The 21,912-nt window shown below is 40.3% G+C and overlaps 1 protein-coding gene across 1 annotated transcript in view; it reads left to right on the forward strand.

The window, feature by feature from the left end:
• The window catches only part of LOC130130393 (myelin transcription factor 1-like), a 254,900-nt gene that overhangs the window by 228,284 nt on the left and 4,704 nt on the right, over positions 1-21,912 (forward strand). Inside the window, exons 13-18 of the mRNA XM_056300096.1 lie at positions 9,756-9,818; positions 10,117-10,185; positions 10,456-10,518; positions 14,935-15,015; positions 16,531-16,752; positions 19,773-19,864. Of these exons, the coding sequence (XP_056156071.1) occupies positions 9,756-9,818; positions 10,117-10,185; positions 10,456-10,518; positions 14,935-15,015; positions 16,531-16,752; positions 19,773-19,864 (590 nt within the window). The remainder of the gene's footprint in view (positions 1-9,755; positions 9,819-10,116; positions 10,186-10,455; positions 10,519-14,934; positions 15,016-16,530; positions 16,753-19,772; positions 19,865-21,912) is intronic.

A 21,912-nucleotide genomic window follows, 5' to 3' on the forward strand; every position in this document is an offset into this window, starting at 1 on the left:
AGACTTAAAAACTAATCAACGAGACATAAGAAATAATCAATCAGGCTTAAAAACTAATCAATCAGGCTTAAAAACGAATAAACCAGAGATAAAAACTAATCAACCAGACTTAAAAATAATCAACCAGACTTAACACATAATCAAGCAGACTTGAGATATAATCAACCAGACTTAAAAACTAATCAACCATACATAAGAATTAATCAACCATATTTAAAAATAATCAACAAGACATAAGAATTAATCAACCATATTTAAAACTAACCAACCACACTTAAGAAATAATCAACCAGACATAAGAAATAATCAATCAGGCTTAAAAACTAATCAATCAGGCTTAAAAACGAATAAACCAGAGTTAAACACTAATCAACCAGACTTAAAAAGTAATCAACAAGACTTTAAAAAAGTCGAAAAGACTTTAAAAACAAATCAACCAGTCTTAAAAACTAACCAACCACACTTAAGAAATAATCAACCAGACATAAGAAATAATCAATCAGGCTTAAAAACTAATCAATCAGGCTTAAAAACGAATAAACCAGAGTTAAAAACTAATCAACCAAACTTAAAAACTAATCAACAAGACATTAAAAAAATCAACCAGTCTTAAAAACTAAGCAAGAAGACTTAAAAAATAATCAGCCAGACTTAAAAAGTAATCAATCAGACTTAAAAAATAATCAACAAGACTTAAAAAATAATCATTCAGACTTAAAAACTAATCAACAAGCCTTAAGAATTCATCAACGAGACTTAAGAAATAATTAACCATACTTAAAAACTAATCAAGAAGACTTAAAAACCAATCAACCAGACTTAAAAACTAATCAATCAGACTTAAAAACGAATAAACCAGACTTAAAAACTAATCAACGAGACATAAGAAATAATCAATCAGGCTTAAAAACTAATCAATCAGGCTTAAAAACGAATAAACCAGAGATAAAAACTAATCAACCAGACTTAAAAATAATCAACCAGACTTAACACATAATCAAGCAGACTTGAGATATAATCAACCAGACTTAAAAACTAATCAACCATACATAAGAATTAATCAACCATATTTAAAAATAATCAACAAGACATAAGAATTAATCAACCATATTTAAAAATAATCAACAAGACTTAAGAAATAATCAACCAGACTTAAAAACTAATCAACCAGACTTAAAAACTAACCAACCACACTTAAGAAATAATCAACCAGACATAAGAAATAATCAATCAGGCTTAAAAACTAATCAATCAGGCTTAAAAACGAATAAACCAGAGTTAAACACTAATCAACCAGACTTAAAAAGTAATCAACAAGACTTTAAAAAAGTCGAAAAGACTTTAAAAACAAATCAACCAGTCTTAAAAACTAACCAACCACACTTAAGAAATAATCAACCAGACATAAGAAATAATCAATCAGGCTTAAAAACTAATCAATCAGGCTTAAAAACGAATAAACCAGAGTTAAAAACTAATCAACCAAACTTAAAAACTAATCAACAAGACATTAAAAAAATCAACCAGTCTTAAAAACTAAGCAAGAAGACTTAAAAAATAATCAGCCAGACTTAAAAAGTAATCAATCAGACTTAAAAAATAATCAACAAGACTTAAAAAATAATCATTCAGACTTAAAAACTAATCAACAAGCCTTAAGAATTCATCAACGAGACTTAAGAAATAATTAACCATACTTAAAAACTAATCAAGAAGACTTAAAAACCAATCAACCAGACTTAAAAACTAATCAATCAGACTTAAAAACGAATAAACCAGACTTAAAAACTAATCAACGAGACATAAGAAATAATCAATCAGACTTAAAAACTAATCAATCAGGCTTAAAAACGAATAAACCAGAGATAAAAACTAATCAACCAGACTTAAAAATAATCAACCAGACTTAAGAAATAATCAACCAGACTTAAAAACTAATCAACCAGACTTAAAAACTAACCAACCACACTTAAGAAATAATCAACCAGACATAAGAAATAATCAATCAGGCTTAAAAACTAATCAATCAGGCTTAAAAACGAATAAACCAGAGTTAAACACTAATCAACCAGACTTAAAAAGTAATCAACAAGACTTTAAAAAAGTCGAAAAGACTTTAAAAACAAATCAACCAGTCTTAAAAACTAACCAACCACACTTAAGAAATAATCAACCAGACATAAGAAATAATCAATCAGGCTTAAAAACTAATCAATCAGGCTTAAAAACGAATAAACCAGAGTTAAAAACTAATCAACCAAACTTAAAAACTAATCAACAAGACATTAAAAAAATCAACCAGTCTTAAAAACTAAGCAAGAAGACTTAAAAAATAATCAGCCAGACTTAAAAAGTAATCAATCAGACTTAAAAAATAATCAACAAGACTTAAAAAATAATCATTCAGACTTAAAAACTAATCAACAAGCCTTAAGAATTCATCAACGAGACTTAAGAAATAATTAACCATACTTAAAAACTAATCAAGAAGACTTAAAAACCAATCAACCAGACTTAAAAACTAATCAATCAGACTTAAAAACGAATAAACCAGACTTAAAAACTAATCAACGAGACATAAGAAATAATCAATCAGACTTAAAAACTAATCAATCAGGCTTAAAAACGAATAAACCAGAGATAAAAACTAATCAACCAGACTTAAAAATAATCAACCAGACTTAACACATAATCAAGCAGACTTGAGATATAATCAACCAGACTTAAAAACTAATCAACCAGACATAAGAATTAATCAACCATATTTAAAAATAATCAACAAGACTTAAGAAATAATCAACCATACTTAAAAACTAATCAACCAGACTTAAAAACTAATCAACCAGACATAAGAATTAATCAACCATATTTAAAAATAATCAACAAGACTTAAGAAATAATCAACCAGACTTAAAAACTAATCAACCAGACTTAAAAACTAACCAACCACACTTAAGAAATAATCAACCAGACATAAGAAATAATCAATCAGGCTTAAAAACTAATCAATCAGGCTTAAAAACGAATAAACCAGAGTTAAAAACTAATCAACCAGACTTAAAAAGTAATCAACAAGACTTTAAAAAAGTCGAAAAGACTTTAAAAACAAATCAACCAGTTTTAAAAACTAACCAACCACACTTAAGAAATAATCAACCAGACATAAGAAATAATCAATCAGGCTTAAAAACTAATCAATCAGGCTTAAAAACGAATAAACCAGAGTTAAAAACTAATCAACCAAACTTAAAAACTAATCAACAAGACATTAAAAAAATCAACCAGTCTTAAAAACTAAGCTAGAAGACTTAAAAAATAATCAGCCAGACTTAAAAAGTAATCAATCAGACTTAAAAACTAATCAACAAGACTTAAAAAATAATCATTCAGACTTAAAAACTAATCAACAAGACTTAACACATAATCAAGCAGACCTGAGAAATAATCAACCAATCTTAAAAACTAATCAACCAGACTTAAGAATTCATCAACCAGACTTAAGAATAATCAACCAGACTTAAGAAATAATCAACCAGACTTAAGAAATAATAAGCCAGACTTAAAAACTAATCAACCAGACTTAAGAATTAATCAACCAGACATAAGAAATAATCAACCAGACTTAAAAAAGAATAAACCAGACTTAAAAACTAATCAACCAGACTTAAAAACTAATCAACAAGACTTTTAAAAAAAATCAACCAGTCTCAAAAACTAACCAACCAGACTTAAAACTCATCAACAAGACTTAAAGACTAATCAACCAGACTTAAAAACTAATCAACGAGACTTAAAAAATAATCAACCAGACTTAACACATAATCAAGCAGACTTGAGATATTATCAACCAGACTTAAAAACTAATCAACCAGACTTAAGAATTAATCAACCACACTTAAAAATAATCAACCAGACTTAAAAACTAATCAACCAGACTTAAGAAATAATCAACCAGACTTAAAAACTAATCAATCAGGCTTAAAACGAATAAACCACACTTAAAAACTAATCAATCAGACTTAAAAATAATCAACCAGACTTAAAAACTTGTAATACTGTACAGAGTGAAGGTAACACATAGTAGGACAATACAGAATCAAACAACACAACAAAGATATCGCAAAGGCATTAACAAAAACTGAAAATGTACAGCAGTTTAAAAATATACTGCAAAGTAAACTGTTACGTGTACTTATTTACAGTGAATAAGTCCACTTTTAGTGGTATACCTGAAGTTGACTCAAAATACAATTGTGCAGAACACCCAGCATTCTGAAAGCAAGAATTAAAAAAATATAAAAACATCTGTAGTTCTATATGAGCTGTAAGGACACTTGTACATGTTTCTCCAGTGCTGTTCAGGTACTGCATTTCAATCTAAATGGACTTAATGAGAAAAACATTTCACAACTTTCAGAAATACTAAAATTCACTTCTTTTACTGTGTAGTAGACCTAGAAAGTCCTGACACTGTTACTGTGTGGTACACCTAGTAAGTCCCAATACTTTTCAAATGTAGTAGACCTAATGAATCCCAACACTTTTACTTTGTAGTAGACCTAGTGAGTCCTAACACTTTTACTGTGTAGTAGACCGAGTAAGTCCTAAAACTTTTATTATGTAGTAGACATAGTAAGTCCCAACACTTTTACTGTGCAGTAGACATAGTGAGTCCTAACACTTTTACTGTGTAGTAAACCTAGTAAGACTTTAACACATAATCAAGCAGACTTAAGAAATAATCAACCAGACTTAAAAACTAATCAACCAGACTTAAAAACTAACCAACCACACTTAAGAAATAATCAACCAGACATAAGAAATAATCAATTAGGCTTACAAACTAATCAATCAGGCTTAAAAACGAATAAACCAGAGTTAAAAACTAATCAACCAGACTTAAAAAGTAACCAACAAGACTTTAAAAAAGTCAACAAGACTTTAAAAACAAATCAACTAGTCTTAAAAACTAAACAACCAGACTTAAAAACTAATCAACAAGACATTAAAAAAATCAACCAGTCTTAAAAACTAAGCAAGAAGACTTAAAAAATAATCAACCAGGCTTAAAAACTAATCAATCAGACTTAAAAACTAATCAACAAGACTTAAAGACTAATCAACCAGACTTAAAAACTAATCAACGAGACTTAAAAAATAATCAACCAGACTTAAATATAATCAACCAGATTTAACACATAATCAACCAGACTTAAAAACTAATCAACCAGACTTAAGAATTAATCAAACACACTTAAAAATAATCAACCAGACTTAAAAACTAATCAGCCAGACTTAAGAAATAATCAACCAGACTTAAAAACTAATCAATCAGGCTTAAAACGAATAAACCACACTTAAAAACTAATCAATCAGACTTAAAAATAATCAACCAGACTTAAAAACTTGTAATACTGTACAGAGTGAAGGTAACACATAGTAGGACAATACAGAATCAAACAACACAACAAAGATATCGCAAAGGCATTAACAAAAACTGAAAATGTACAGCAGTTTAAAAATATACTGCAAAGTAAACTGTTACGTGTACTTATTTACAGTGAATAAGTCCACTTTTAGTGGTATACCTGAAGTATACTCAAAATACAATTGTGCAGAACACCCAGCATTCTGAAAGCAAGAATTAAAAAAATATAAAAACATCTGTAGTTCTATATGAGCTGTAAGGACACTTGTACATGTTTCTCCAGTGCTGTTCAGGTACTGCATTTCAATCTAAATGGACTTAATGAGAAAAACATTTCACAACTTTCAGAAATACTAAAATTCACTTCTTTTACTGTGTAGTAGACCTAGAAAGTCCTGACACTGTTACTGTGTGGTACACCTAGTAAGTCCCAATACTTTTCAAATGTAGTAGACCTAGTGAATCCCAACACTTTTACTGTGTAGTAGACCTAGTGAGTCCTAACACTTTTACTGTGTAGTAGACCGAGTAAGTCCTAAAACTTTTATTATGTAGTAGACATAGTAAGTCCCAACACTTTCACTGTGTAGTAGACGTAATAAACCCTAACACATATACTGTGTAGTAGACCTAGTAGGTCCTAACAGTTTTACTATGTAGTAGACCTAGTAAGTCCCAACACTTTTACCGCATAGTAGACTTAGTAAGTCCTAACACTTTTACTGTGTAGTAGACCTAGTTAGTCCCAACACTTTTACTGTGTAGTAGACCTAGTAAGTCCTAACACCTTTACTATGCAGTAGACCTAGTAAGTCCTAACACTTTTACTGTGTAGTATACCTATTTAGTCCCAACACTTTTACTATGTAGTAGACCTAGTGAGTCCTAACACTTTTACTATGTAGTAGACATAGTGAGTCCTGGCACTGATACACAGTTACATGGTGTAAATCAATTTTAATGTCTTTATCAGTTTCTGAATATTTTTCCAAGTGTCCTGTGCCTGTAATATTTTAAATTGTATGATATTCTTTAGTTGTATTTCCATATTTGAAAAACATAAATGTTGAACACTGAACCACATCAGACATTGTGCACAATATTAATAAATACAAAGGTTCCACAGAAAGTGATGTATGTAAAACTGACAGTGGTTGTAAGGAGTGCATTATGTCACATTTTATTAACCTCATCAATAATTGTCTAGTTTGAGACGTGTCATTCGAACAAGCTCAAACAATAATTTCTTGATGTATGTTGCCAGAATATACATCGTCACATACTGCAGTACTTGTGACTTCAAACTGGATTCTGTTGTATATTACCACTTCAGTTGGTCAAATACGTTCTCTATTTCCAACACCCTGAAAGTAGTAGTCACACAACATACCTGTCTGCATGACAGGAAACAGTGAAGGACAGCAGGACAAATTTAGGTCTTGTGTTGGATCATTTTTATCAAAAATAAATAAACAAATAAATAAATAAGAAATCAAGATTTTTTTCATTTTTTAATTTTAATTAATAAATTAATTGAAAAATTATTAATTAACAATTTAATTAATTAACATTATTTCGATAAACATTTCATTAAAAGATTAAAGTCAATATTTTGAGCCTGACATATTTCAGACCACATACTTGACATTAATGTGCATACTATGTAATGGGAGTAATGTGTAATGGGAGTACTGTATAATGAGAGTACTATGTAATGGGAGTACTATGTAATGGGCGTACTATGTAATGGGAGTACTGTGTAATGGGAGTACTATGTAATGGGAGTACTGTGTAATGGGAGTACTGTGTAATGGGAGTACTATGTAATGGGAGTACTGTGTAATGGGAGTACTGTGTGTTTCAGCCAGTATCAACATCATGATGCATTGGAGCACAATAGTCTTTAATAGTTGGATGTCTGTGTAATTGTTGCACACAACAGTCAGTTGACCTGATATTACAGACAGGTTCATCTGGAGTGAGCAGGGGCCCGCGGGACGGGGTAGGAGTAGAAAGAGGGGCGCAGGATGCGGGTAAATGGGATTTGGGATGTTAAAATGTTAAAAACTACCATCTTTAAGCTGTAGTTGTTCAGTTCGATTTGTTTTCCTTGAAAAAAAAAGTATACTATCGCCAAGTTTAACTTTTGCAAATACAACAAAAGTAAAATAAATGTACACTTTCTCACTTGTATTTTAAAAGAGGTGTACTGAAAGTGCACTGCAGTAAATATTTTCCTACAGCAGCTAGAGTCTTGATGCTGCTCCACAACCCAGGTGACAAACTCAAAGAAGGTCAAATCAGTTCATCTGGACACAACGTGTCTCCTGCCACAACGCTCACACGAGCCGTGTGGGTGGACACACTGCTCACATGAGCCGTGTGGGTGGACACACTGCTCACATGAGCCGTGTGGACACACTGCTCACACGAGCCATGTGGTTGGACACACTGCTCACACGAGCCGTGTGGGTGGACACACTGCTCACACGAGCCGTGTGGGTGGACACACTGCTCACATGAGCCGTGTGGACACACGGCTCACACGAGCCATGTGGTTGGACACACTGCTCACACGAGCCGTGTGGGTGGACACACTGCTCACACGAGCCGTGTGGGTGGACACACTGCTCACACAAGCCGTGTGGACACACTACCAGCTGGAAAACTAACAGAGACAGACACATACATACAGCACCAGGACAAACAAAGCAGCCATTTTCAAAACAAGTGTGATATTACAGCGATGTGATACAGCAATGTGTGGTTTTAATAGAGAACATGGGAACAGCTGCAGTCAGCCCTGTGGCTGTCCAGGCTTTGCCTCAAACTGCTTCGTCACAATTTGGCATCTCTTATTCACAGTCCTGCCATTGCACAACACCCACAGAGTTTGGGGAGGGTGTAGACTACCAGGTGCTTCCTCTGATACATATGGAGTCAGTCACCACTCCTATCCACCTCCAGCTTTACCCCAGACCTACCTGTACTGTACCTGTACTGCAGTGGTGGGGCAGCCCTAAAGCTGGGGGGGAGTCACCAATTTCCATGGGGAGTCACCAATTTCCATGGCAGGATACATCACCCTAACTAACCCCCACTTCTGGATGTTGCCAATCATGTTCCCTGTGGAGCCTTTAGCGTTCATGCTGGAGCGCCAACTGTGAACCTCAGTGTTGGGAGGTTAGGATGTTAGTTTGCTGCACCACCTGAGTGCCTTACTCTTCCTTTTTATAGAAATCTGTCAGTTATGCGTGTGATATCTCCGCTGTCATGACAAACCCTTGTTGGCCCATTTTTATTATATATTTCATTATATTCAGTTAAACAAAGTTCATAACTCACATGTTGAGCAAAGTTTGGTGGTCTGTCCAGGATGTCTCCCTGCCTGCTGGGACTGGCTCCAGCATCCCCGTGACCCTGAGAGCAGGATAAGTGGTTTGGATGATGGATGGATGGATGTTGAGCAAATTGAATGCTCTTATTTCCAGTCAATTTAAAGCCCTTTCAGAGAATTTCAAAAAAATTGTGGCTGTCAATGTGTAAAGAATCTGTTTTTCAATAAAGTTCAACTCTTGGAGGTACGATGTTTGAGCCAAAAGCAGCAATAGTAGCAGGAAACAGGCAGAAGAACAGAAAGGTCACAACGAGCAGCAGCTGAGTCCTTCTGACTTGTGACGACAGTTCACTTTTTTACATAGAAGATCCACCAACCTAAGAAATGCTACCCAGACAACACAACAGCGACAGTTCAAACTCTATCCATTCCACTATCCATTCCAGGGCGTCCAGGTAGTGTAGTGGTCTATTACATTACCTGCCAACACGGGGATCTCCGGTTCGAATCCCCGTGTTACCTCCGGCTTGGTCGGGCGTCCCCACAGACACAGTTGGCCGTGTCTGCGTGTGGGAAGACGGATGTGGGTATGTGTCCTGGTCGCTGCACTAGCGCCTCCTCTGGTCGGTCGGGGCGCCTGTTCGGGAGGGAGGGGGAACTGGAGGGAATAGCGTGATCCTCCCACGCGCTACGGCCCCCTGGTGAAACTCCGCACTGTCAGGTGAAAAGAAGCGGCTGGTGAGTCCACATGTATGGGAGGAGGCATGTGGTAGTCTGCAGCCCTCCCCGGATCAGCAGAGGGGGTGGAGCAGAGACCGGCACGGCTCAGAGAGTGGGGTAATTGGCCGGATACAATTGGAGAGAAAAAAAAAGGGGGGGAGTCACATACCACTGCCTACCAGTTGGTAGGTTCTTCTGCACATTTTAACCAGCAGTAGGCTGTCACAATATCCCAGAATTCATTGTAAGCTCGCTGTATCTTCTATTTAGATGCCCCACCCCAGGCTGTGATGGTAGTGGACACATTACTGGCAACTATGCATCACATCGCAGGTAAGATCAACATTGGATCTTGGAAGTGATGGGCAGTGTTTTGCCTCGTTCCAACTGAAAGTTTCTTCAGTCATTCCTGTTGTGCACTATTTGTGTTTGCATGTCAGCAATTATTAATCTAGACACAAAGCCGATGCTCCTCTGATGGGCACTGTCCTCTTTCACTCTGGTGCGGGAGCAACCAGTCTTGTTCATGGTTTAGGTTGTGAAGCTGTCTTTTCCCTGATTCACACTTGATTCGGCTCCTTTCTGAGTCTAACTTGCTTTTTCTTGCTCCCTTGTCTCTGGAAAACTCCAGCCTGTCAGGCTGTCCTCTTGCTGATAAATCTCTCCGGACCCTCATGGCTGCACACAGTGCTGAACTCAAGTATGCTTCATTGTTCTTCCTTTCCCCTCTTCTAACTGGTGCGCTCTGCACTGCCCCCTACTGGAAGTTGTAACCACAGCTACAACTCTTGCTTGCTCTTTCTTCACAGAATCGTCCACTGTTATTAGTTCCCCAGATGTTTCAGAAGGGCTTGGATTATAACTTTAAGAAAAATAGATTGTAAAACTAAGTTAAAATGACCCAAGCCAAGATATGCCTAACGTATGCCAGTGTTTGTACTGTTCTGAGCGGTGTCTCCCTGTGTGTCAGGTGTCCAACTCCAGGCTGCGATGGATCAGGTCACATCACTGGAAACTATGCCTCTCACAGAAGGTACAAATATGTTAACACCACGTGTCGCTGTCAAACATTCAATTCTTTGTCGAAATGTTTTGCTAAATTCTTGCTGCGGGGGCGTGCGGGTAGCGTAGCGGTCTATTCCACTGCCTACCAACACAGGGGTCGGCGGTTCGAACCCCCGTGTGGGGGACAGTGATGGAGGTGTCCATGTATAAAGGATATAAAAGGATGTAGATGTAGAGGACAGTGATGGAGGTGTCCATGTATAAAGGATATAAAGGGTGTAGATGTAGAAGACAGTGATGGATGTGTCCATGTATAAAGGATATAAAAGGATGTAGATGTAGAGGACAGTGATGGCTGTGTCCATGTATAAAGAATATAAAGGGGTCTAGATGTAGAGGACAGTGATGGAGGTGTCCATGTATAAAGGATATAAAGGGTGTAGATGTAGAAGACAGTGATGGATGTGTCCATGTATAAAGATATAAAAGGATGTAGATGTAGAGGACAGTGATGGCTGTGTCCATGTATAAAGAATATAAAGGGGTCTAGATGTAGAGGACAGTGATGGAGGTGTCCATGTATAAAGGATATAAAGGGGTGTAGATGTGGGGGACACTGATGGAGGTGTCCATGTATAAGGGATATAAAGGGGTGTAGCTGTGGGGGACAGTGATGGAGGTGTCCATGTATAAAGGATATGAAGAGGTGTAGATGTAGAGTACACTGATGGTGCTTTCCAAGTATAAAGGATATAAAGGGATGTAGATGTAGGTGACAGTGATGGAGGTGTCCATGTACAAAGGATATAAAAGGTGTAGATGCAGAGGACAGTGATGAGGTGGGGGTTAGACAGAAGGTGACAGTGGTGTAGTAGAACATCTTGTCCCAGCTTCTAACAGATGTAGGCAGAGGGTGTAGCTGGCTCATGCCGGCATGTCGTCTTTACAGGCGCCTCACGTGTCCCCGGTCTACCTTGCTGGATGCCATGCATATGTAAGCAGTGTGGTGTGTTGTTGTTTTTAATGCCCCCAAACCACTTAGAACAATTATGGGGTGTTGGGCGTCCGGGTAGCATAGCGGTCTATTCCGTTGCCTACCAACATGGGGATCGCTGGTTTGAATCCGTGTTACCTCCGGCTTGGTCGGGCGTCCCTACAGACACAATTGGCCGTGTCTGCGGGTGGGAGGCCGGATGTGGGTATGTGTCCTGGTCGCTGCACTGGTCGGCGGGGGCGCCTGTTCGGGGGGAGGGGGAACTGGGGGGAATAGCGTGATCCTCCCACGCGCTACGTCCCCCTGGTGAAACTCCTCACTGTCAGGTGAAAAGAAGCGGCTGGTGACTCCACGTGTATGGGAGGAGGCATGTGGTAGTCTGCAGCCCTCCTGGATCATTAGAGGGGGTGGAGCAGCGACTGGGACGGCTTGAAAGAGTGGGGTAATTGGCCAAGTACAATTGGGGAGAAAAAAGGGGAACCCCCCCCCAAAAAAATTGGGGGGATATGGATGCTCTTAATGTGTATTTTACCTCAGAGGATTTGGGGGGGGGGGTCTACTCCGGTTACATACAAGCTGCCTTTTGTGGACACTGGGTTGATGGACATTATTTTCTGCTTACCCAAGAGAGAGGTAAGAGTGAGGAACGAGAGAGGAGAGAGAGAGGAAAGAGAGGAAAGAGAGGAATGAGAGAAAAGAGAGAGGAAAGAGGAACGAGAGAGGAAAGAGAGGAATGATAGAGGAACAAGAGAGCAGGGAGAGGAAGGATAGGAAAGAGAGAGGAGAGAGGAATGAGAGCCGAAAGTGAGAGGAAAGAGTGAGGAACGAAAGAGGAAAGAGAGAGGAGAGAGAGGAAGGAGAGGAAAGAGAGAGGAGAGAGGAATGAGAGCCGAAAGTGAGAGGAAAGAGTGAGGAACGAAAGAGGAAAGAGAGAGGAGAGAGAGGAAGGAGAGGAAAGAGAGAGGAGAGAGGAATGAGAGCCAAAAGAGAGAGGAAAGAGTGAGGAATGAAAGAGGAAAGAGAGAGGAGAGAGAGGAAAGAGAGGAACGAGAGAAAAGAGAGAGGAAAGAGATAGGAAAGAGAGAGCAGAGAGAGGAACGAGAGAGGAGAGAGAGGACAGAGGAATGAGAGAGGAAAGAGAGAGGAAAGAGAGGAGAGAGGAAAGAGAGGAAAGAGAGGAAAGAGGGGAGAGACAGAGGAAAGAGTGAAAAGAGAGAGGAAAGAGAGGAAAGAGAACAGGACGAGGAAATAGAACGGAGAGCGGAAAGAGAGCGAAAAGAGAGAAAAGAGGAAAGATAGGAATGAGAGGAAAGAGGGGAAAGGAGAAATGAAAGGCAGAGGAAAGACAGGAAAGAGAACAAAAAGAGAGAGGAAAGAGAGAACAGGATGAGGAAAGAGAGAAAAGAGAGGAGAGACAGGGGAAAGAGAGGAAAGAGATAAGAGAGAGGAAAGACAGGAAAGAGAAAAGAGAAAAGAGAAGAGAAAGGAAGGACAGAGGAAAGAGAGAAGAGAGGAAAGAGGAAAGAGAGAGGAAAAAGAAAAGAGAGAAAAGAGAGGGGAGAGAGAAAAGAGAGAAAAGAGAAAAAAAAAGAGGAGGGAGGGAAAAGAGAGAGGAGAAAGAAGAGAGAAAAGAGAGGAAGGGGAGAGGAAAGAGGAAAGAGAGCAGATAGAGGAAACAGAAAAGAGAGGAAAAAGGGAAAAGAGGAAAGAGAAAAAAGAGAGGAACGAGAGAAAAGAGAGGAGAGAGGGAAGACAGGAAAGACAGAGAAGAGAGAGGAAAGAGAGGAGAGAGAAAAGAAAGGAAAGAGGAAAAGCATAGATTTTCTCCCTCAAGGTGGGTCATGATGAGATATCATGTTTTGTTCAACATAATTCAGGGTAATCTGTTTAATGTAATTCAGGATAATTCAGGGTAATCTGTTTAATGTAATTCAGGGTAACCTGTTTAATGTAATTCAGGGTAATTCAGGGTAATCTTAATCAGTTTAATGTAATTCAGGATAATCTGTTCAATGTAATTCAGGGTAATCTGTTTAATGTATTTCAGGGTAATTCAGGGTAATCTGTTTAATGTAATTCAGGATAATTCAGGGTAATCTGTTCAATATAATTCAGGGTAATCTGTTTAATGTATTTCAGGGTAATTCAGGGTAATCTTTCTAATGTAATCCATGGTAATCTGTTTAATGTAATTCAATTTAATCGGTTTAATGTAATTCATGGTAATTCAGGGCAATCTGTTTAATGTAATTCAGGGTAATCTGTTTAATGTAATTCAGGATAATCTGTTCAACGTAATTCAGGGTAATCTGTTTAATGTAATTCAGGGTAATCGGTTTAATGTAATTCAGGATAATCTGTTTGATGTAATTCAATTTAATCGGTTTAATGTAATTCAGGGTAATTCAGGCCAATCTGTTTAATGTAATTCAGGGTAATATGTTTAATATAATTCATTGCAATATGTTTAATGTAATTCAATTTAATCGGTGTAATGTAATTCATGGTAATTCAGGGCAATCTGTTTAATGTAATTCAGGGTAATTCAGGGCAATCTGCTTAAAGTAATTCAGAGTAATTTATGGAAATCTTTTTAATGTAATTCAGGGCAATCTGTTTAATGTAATTCAGGGTAATCTTTTTAATGTAATTCACTGTAGTCTGTTTAATGTAATTCAGGATAATTCAGGGTAATCTTTTTAATGTAATTCCTTGCAATCTGTTTAATGTAATTCAATTTAATCGGTTTAATGTAATTCATGGTAATTCACGGCAATCTGTTTAATGTAATTCAGGGTAATCGATTTAATGTAATTCAGGGTAATTCAGGGCAATCTGTTTAATGTAATTCAGGGTAATTCAGGGCAATCTGCTTAATGTAATTCAGGGTAACCTGTTTAATGTAATTCAGAGTAATTCAGGGTAATCTTAATCAGTTTAATGTAATTCAGGGTAATCTGTTTAATGTAATTCAGGGTAACCTGTTTAATGTAATTCAGGGTAATTCATGGTAATCTTAATCAGTTTAATGTAATTCAGGGTAATTCATGGCAATCTGTTTAATGTAATTCAGGGTAATCTGTTTCATGTAATTCAGGGTAATTCAGGGTAACCCGTTTAATGTAATTCAGGGTAATTCAGGGTAATCTGTTTAATGTAATTCAGGGTAATCTGTTAAACGTAATTCAGGGTAATTCAGGGTAATCTGTTTAATGTAATTCAGGGTAATCTGTTTAATGTAATTCAGGGTAATCTGTTTCATGTAATTCAGGGTAATTTGGGGTCATCTGTTTAATGTAATTCAGGGTAATTCAGGGTAATCTGTTCTAGCATCCCTCATTGAAACCCAGATGTTTGTCATGCAAACATCAGAAGGGAAGTACCTCTTATTAAAGTGTCCTCAGGATGACTCCATCACAAGCTGTTTTGTTGTTTGTTTCTCTCTGCCAGTCTGTCCGGGTGCCCACGGGCCAAGAAGGGCCTCAAGTCAACACCCACCAAGGACGACAAGGAAGACTCAGAACTGTTAAGGTTTGACAAAGACCTTCCCTGTGCTCCTCTAGCTCGTTTGGATCAACTGAGTCGTAGATATACTGTACTGTTCCTCTAGCCTTGGGTTGGGACCACTTTCACCATGTTTATGAAATACGTTTACTAAGAGTTTAATATTTATACTGCATTTCTATCAAAGTAAACGATTTTTATACGTTGTAGAGCAACAGGGGGCATAAATAAGGACAGTAGTGTCTAGTGTTTAATTAGGTTGTCCCCAGCCAAGGGACCAAAGTTCAGTCTCCCATGCAGCAGACTGATGGACTGCGTTTTACTTATAAAGCTGCAGCAGCCCCTCAGGAGGCTTTCCAGTCACTTAACGCCCCACATTCAGTGCATGTGTGTGAGTCTTAACAGCTGATCTGCTCTTCCTCCAACTGATATGGAAGATAATAATGTATGGAAGACTGCATAAAAGGGCGTCTGGGTGGAACAGCAGTCTATTCCATTGCCTACCAACACGGGGATCACTGGTTCGAATCCCCATGTTACCTCCGGCTTGGTCGGGCATCCCTACAGACACATTTGGCCATGTCTGCGGGTGGGAAGCCGGATGTGGGTATGTGTCCTGGTCGCTGCACTACCGCCTCCTCTGGTCAGTCGGGGTGCCTGTTCGGGGGGCAGGGGGAACTGGGGGGAATAGCATGATCCTCCCATGCGCTACATCCCTCTGGTGAAACTCCTCACTGTCAGGTGAAAAGAAGCAGCTGGTGACTCCACATGTATCAGAGGAGGCAGGTGGTAGTCTGCAGCCCTCCCCGGATCAGCAGAGGGGGTGGAGCAGCGACCGGGACGGCTTGGAAGAGTGGGGTAATTGGCCAAGTACAATTGGGGAGAAAAAGGGGGGAAAATCCAACCCCCCCCCAAAAAAAACTGCAAAATAGTAACTTCATTTATACAGCACCTCTCAAAACAATGGTCACAGAGCTTCACAGAACATAAAACCTAAATGTGTAAAACTCCATTATACATGACATGGTTACAATAAAACATAAATCATCCACCTTTACAACACATACAGGTTTTATCGTCATTTCTATATCTTTTACAGTATTCTAATATTTTGTTCATGGCCATGTAGTGTGAGTGCTCGTTGTGTAATCAATGTATGAAAAGCCTCGAGGTGTCAAATTCAAAGTGTTGTATACAAAAAGCTGCTTTGCATTTACAATGCACGAGTTATACAACTTTGCAACAAGCCTTAAATGAATCAGACGGAAAGCAGCTACTGAGGTGGTCTGAGTTTTATTCATCTAGGAGGGGTCTGGGTTTATCTTGCATGTTCAGATATGCGCAAAAAACTTCTGAGTCAAGGTCTGAGTCCACTTTAGAATCTAAAATGAACCAAGATTAAAATCACCCTAAATTTCAGGCCTGACAAGTCATGAGAGCAGCAACCTCTGATATTAACCTCTGTCCTCCCATGTCAAGCTGATGTTGATCTTCTCTCCAGACAGTCTTTGGAACAACCTCTACGTCTTTTGTCTTCACTAGGTGTCCAGTGCCTGGCTGCGACAGCCTGGGCCACATCAGTGGAAAGTATGCCACCCACCGTAGTGCCTATGGCTGCCCACTGGCAGCACGGCGCCAAAAAGAAGGTCTCCTTAATGGCACACCCTTCTCTTGGAAAGCCTTTAAAACGGAGGGTCCCACCTGTCCCACACCAGGCTGTGATGGTTCTGGTCATGCCAATGGAAGCTTCCTTACACACCGCAGGTAGGGCCTTCTCTCAGTTACTGCAGACCTGTCTCTATAGGACACTTTCTCCACAACACTGACATACAGTATATGTAGAGGGATAAACCAGAGGTTCACCGGGTCCTGGGTTAAAGCCCATATTCTGCATGAGTTCTTGTTCTGGATACCAGCTGTTTGTATGAATCTTTGCATTCTGGTCACAACTTCCCTGAAATGTATGAATGAAGGCAATTCTCAGATTATTATCATGTAAAGTGAACTTGTGCAGTTGGGTTGAAATACTACATATGCTTGAGAACCTTGGCCAATATTATGTCATAGGCCAGAATGTCCTGGCATTTTCTCATTATTGAAATAGGGGACAACAACAGTCAGAGCCTTCCCCCCAACAACTCACAGTCATATACAGGCGATCCCCTCATTCCCTGGGGAGAATACCAACAAAACGGCGCTCAACTGGGGACTTGTGAGTATCCCCACACCCGCCCAGCACCTGTCACCTTGGCCAACTCTGGAAAAGTAAAGAGTGCAGCTCCTCTCCAGGAATTTGGTACCAGAGCCCATGCTATGTGTGGAGGTGAGCCCAACTATATCTAGTTGGTACCGCTCCACCTCCTGCACCAGCTCAGGCTCCTTCCCTGCCAGAGAGATGACATTCCACATCCTGTGGATCAGTCTGTGATGCTGGAAGTTGGTCCCTGCCTTTGCCTGCCACCCAGCTTGCATTGCACCCTACCTCAATGTTCATCCCCCTGGGTTTTGGGTCCATGGGGTGGTGGGCCCATGTTGTTTTTTTGGGCTGAGCCCGATTGGGACCACCAGATACTTGCCGGCAAGCTCCCTTCCCAGGTCTGGCTCCAGGATGGGGCCCCGATTTCACCTTTTCCAGGTGAGGTGCAGTGGACAGTTGTGACTGACTATTGTGTGTGCTTATGCGCTGAATAGCGGCTTGGGGTATCCGGCCTTCTTTCGAGTCTTTGGGTGGTGCCCTGGATAGGGTTCTGGCTGGGGACTCTATAGTTCTGCTGGGGGAGTTCAACACTCACGTTGGCAACGATGGAGAAACCTGGAGGGCCGTGATTGGGAGGAATGGCTTCCCCGATTGGAACCTGAGTGGTGCCTTGTTATTGGACTTCTGTGCGAGTCATGGATTGGCCATAACAAACACCACGTTCGAACACAAGGTAGTTCATAAGTGTACTTGGTACTAGAACACCTTAGGCTGAAGATCGATGATAGACTTTGTGGTCATATCATCCGATCTGCGGCCATATGTTTTGGACACTCAGGTGAAGAGAGGAGCAGAGCTGTCAACTGATCATCACCTGGTGGTGAATTGGATTAAATGGTGGGGAAGGCCGGGCAGACAGGCCTTTTGGGCTTGGTTGGTCCAGGGGTCTCCTGAAGCAGCAGACAGGCACTGGGAGGTCAGAAGGGCTGCGGCTTTGGCGGTCACCGAAGCAAAAACTCAGGTGTGGGAGGAGCTCGGTGAGGCTATGGAGGAGGACTTTCAGTTGGCCTCAAGGAAGTTCTGGCAAACCCTCCGGCAACTCAGATGGGGGAAGCAGGGCCTGACTCAGGCTGTGTTCAGCCGGGGAGGGGAACTGCTGACTCGGACTGGGGATGTTGTCAGGCAGTGGAAAGAACACTTTGAGGAGCTCCTGAACCCGGCTAACACATCCCCAGTGGAGGAGGTAGGGTCTGAAGACTTGGGGGAAGCCCCGCCCATATACCTTGGTGATAAATTTAACTAAAAACAAGGCATAGCACACAGCTGCTCTGGAGGACAAAATCTGTGCTTTTTCCTTCTTGTTGGGGATAACTCACATTACAATCAAATCCCCCAATTTGTCTCCATAACATGGGGACATAAAGACACTGAGACCCACATAATGTCTATGTGGCATGTGGAGTCCAGCACATTAGAAAAATAGAATACAAGACAAGTTAAAAGACTTAATGCCGGCTTGAGCCAACACAACTCTCTGGAAGACTTTTGAAAAAGCTGGGATGAGATGTTTCACTACACTACTGCCACCTTCAGTCTAAACGACACCACCATCACCATCCTCTACATCTACACCAGGGAATGCATATATGTGAATGAGAGGGAGGACAGTGGAATGGTGAGGACACAAGGAGTGGAGGTGATGAAGGCGTATGTGTTTAAATAATTGGGGTCAAATGTCCAAAGTAACGGGGAGTGCAGAAGAGAGGTGAAGAAGAGAGTGCAGGCAGGGTAGAGTGGGTAGAGAAGAGTATCAGGAGTGATTTGTGACAGAAGGGTACCAGCAAGAGTTAAAGGGAAGGTTTACAAGATGGTTGTGAGACCAGCTATGTTATATGGTTTGGAGACAGTGGCACTGATGAAAAGACAGGAGGTGGAGCTGGTGGTGGCAGAGTTGAAGATGATAAGATTTTCATTGGGAGTGATGAAGGAGGACAGGATTAGGAATGAGTATATTAGAGGGACAGCTCAGGTTGGAGACAAAGCAAGAGAGGCAATATTGAGATGGTTTGGACATGTGTGGAGGAGAGATGCTGGGTATATTGGGAGAAGGATGCTGAATATGGAGCTGCCAGGGAACAGGAAAAGAGGAAGGCCAAAGAGGAGGTTTATGGATGTGGTGAGGGAGGACATGCAGGTGGTTGGTGAGACAGAGGAAGATGCAAAGGACGGGGGGAAATGGAAATGGATGATCCGCTGTGGCGACCCCTAACGGGAGCAGCCGAAAGTAGTAGTAGATACATGGACATCCCCATCACCATCCTCTACATCTACACCCCTTTATATCCTTTTTAAAACTTTAGGCAAATACAGACTAAAAATTAGTACTTATATGTTCTTAAATGAGGGAATACTTGACTTTTCCAAGTAATGCTAGTATATTTATGTGTATGCTGAACGGAAGCAGTCACTAACAGAGCACGGTTTATAAACAAGGGCAAAGTGGCATCACATCCTGTGTTGGGGTCAAAGATATGGATGAGACCCTGACTCCTTATCCTCTCTCCCTGTCCCCTGATTCTTCCATTAGCCTTTCAGGCTGTCCCAGAGCGTCGGCCAACAAGAAGAAAGCCAAGATCCCTGGAGATGAGTACACCACTGCCAAGTTTAAGGCCAGTGATGGTAAGAGACTCTGATTAGCATCATCTCTGCTTTTATATTTGTTTCCCTACAGTGGCATTGGGCCAATGCTAGATTTAACCAACATCTAAATGTCTAAATGCACTGGGACCAATATCAGGCACATTTCATTTGACCCTACGAGTTTGAACCCTCAGTGGTACATTCTGCTTTTATTTTCAGACCAAAAGTAAAATAGAGTTTGCTAATATGTTGTCAATACAACTCTAGCTTAAGTTCACTGACTCGGTCTTCTGTAATTGCATTATCTGGTTACATGAAACCTCCCAGAATGCTGCCTTAATGACAAACTAGTGCTGGAGCAGGAATTGTGACTTTAAGATAAAAAAAAAACCCCAAAAACTCAATATGGTTTTCATATGCAACCTAGTGTTAGGATTTTGGTCAGTCATTAGAAACATTTGGCATATTTGAAAACATGTATAGCTGTGGCTTCTACTTAATTTCTGCCTTTGATCTTTAATTTCTGTATAATCTTGGACATTTCTTGACCTATCATAACTCAAAATGGAAATCTAGCTTACGGCAATCTTTGCAGACATTACAGATGAAAACAAACTTCCAGAGAATCAAAATACAAATAAAACGTGTCTGTCATAAAACATCAACCCTTTTCTCAAAAGCTAAAAGAACAAGTTTCATGGTTAAGATACACCGATCAGCCAAAACATTAAAGCCACCTGCCTAGTATTGTGTAGGTCCCCTCTTGCCACCAAAACAGCTCTGACCCGTCGAGGCATGGACTCCACAAAACCTCTGAAGGTGTCTTCTGGTATCTAGCACCAAGACGTTAGCAGCAGATCCTTTAAGTCCTGTAAATTGTGAGGTGGGGCCTCCATGGATAAGACTTGTATTTCCAGCACATCCTACAGATGCTCGATCAGGTTGGGATCTGGGGAATTTGGGTGTCAAGGCAACACTTTGAAGTCTTTGTCATGTTCCTCAAACCATTCCTGGACAATGTGTGAAGTGTGGCAGGGTGCATTGTCCTGCTGAAAGAGACCACTGCCATCAGGGAACACCATTGCCATGAAGGGGTGTAGCTGGTCTGCAACCATGTTTAGGTAGGTGTTGTGTCAAAGTAACATCCACATGAATGCTAGGACCCAAGGTTTCCCAGTAGAATACTGCCCAGAGCATCACACTGCCTCCACCGGCTTGCCTTCTTCCCCATAGTGCATCCTGGTGCCATCTCTTCCCCAGGTAAATGACACACAAACACCTGACCATCCACAAAATATTAAAGAAAACGTGATTCATCAGACCAGACCACCCTCTTCCAATGCTCCATGGTCCAGTTCTGATGCTCACATGCCCATTGTAGGCGCTTTAGGCAGCGGACAGGGGTCATCATGGGCCCTCTGACTGGTCTGCAGCTACACAGCTACCACACACAGGAAGCTGTGATGCACTGTGTGTTGTGACACCTGTCTATCATAGCCAGCATTCACTTTTTCAGCAATCTGAGCTACAGTAGCTCTTCTGTGGGATCGGACCAGACAGGCTAGCCTTCACTCCTCACAAGCATCAATGAGTCTTGGGTGCCCATGACCCTGTTGCTGGTTCACCGGTTGTCCTTCATTGGACCACTTTTGGTAGGTACTGACCACTGCATACCCAGAACACCCCACAAGTCCTGCCGTTTTGGAGATGCTGATCCAGTTGTGTAGCCATCACAATTTGGCCCTCGTCAAAGTAGCTCAGATCCTTACGCTTGTCCATTTCTCCTGCTTCCAACACATCAACTACAAGAACTGACTGTTTACTTGCTGCCTGATATAATCCCCCCCCCCCCGACAGGTGCCATTGTAACAAGATAATCAATGTTATTCACTTACCTGCCACTGGTTTTAATGTTTTGGCTGATCGGTGTGTGTATTTTACATGAGAAAATAACTACAGTCACATGCAAAATTCCAGGCACAAATAAACAGTTTAGGCAATACCATATTTGTGTACTTTCACTTTAAAATAAGTGTTTACAGTGGACAACCTTTCAGTATGAGTATAAATAACTACACGGTGTTGTT

Source organism: Lampris incognitus, chromosome 2 (assembly GCF_029633865.1).
Source record: "Lampris incognitus isolate fLamInc1 chromosome 2, fLamInc1.hap2, whole genome shotgun sequence".
Taxonomy (NCBI): Eukaryota; Metazoa; Chordata; class Actinopteri; order Lampriformes; family Lampridae; genus Lampris; species Lampris incognitus.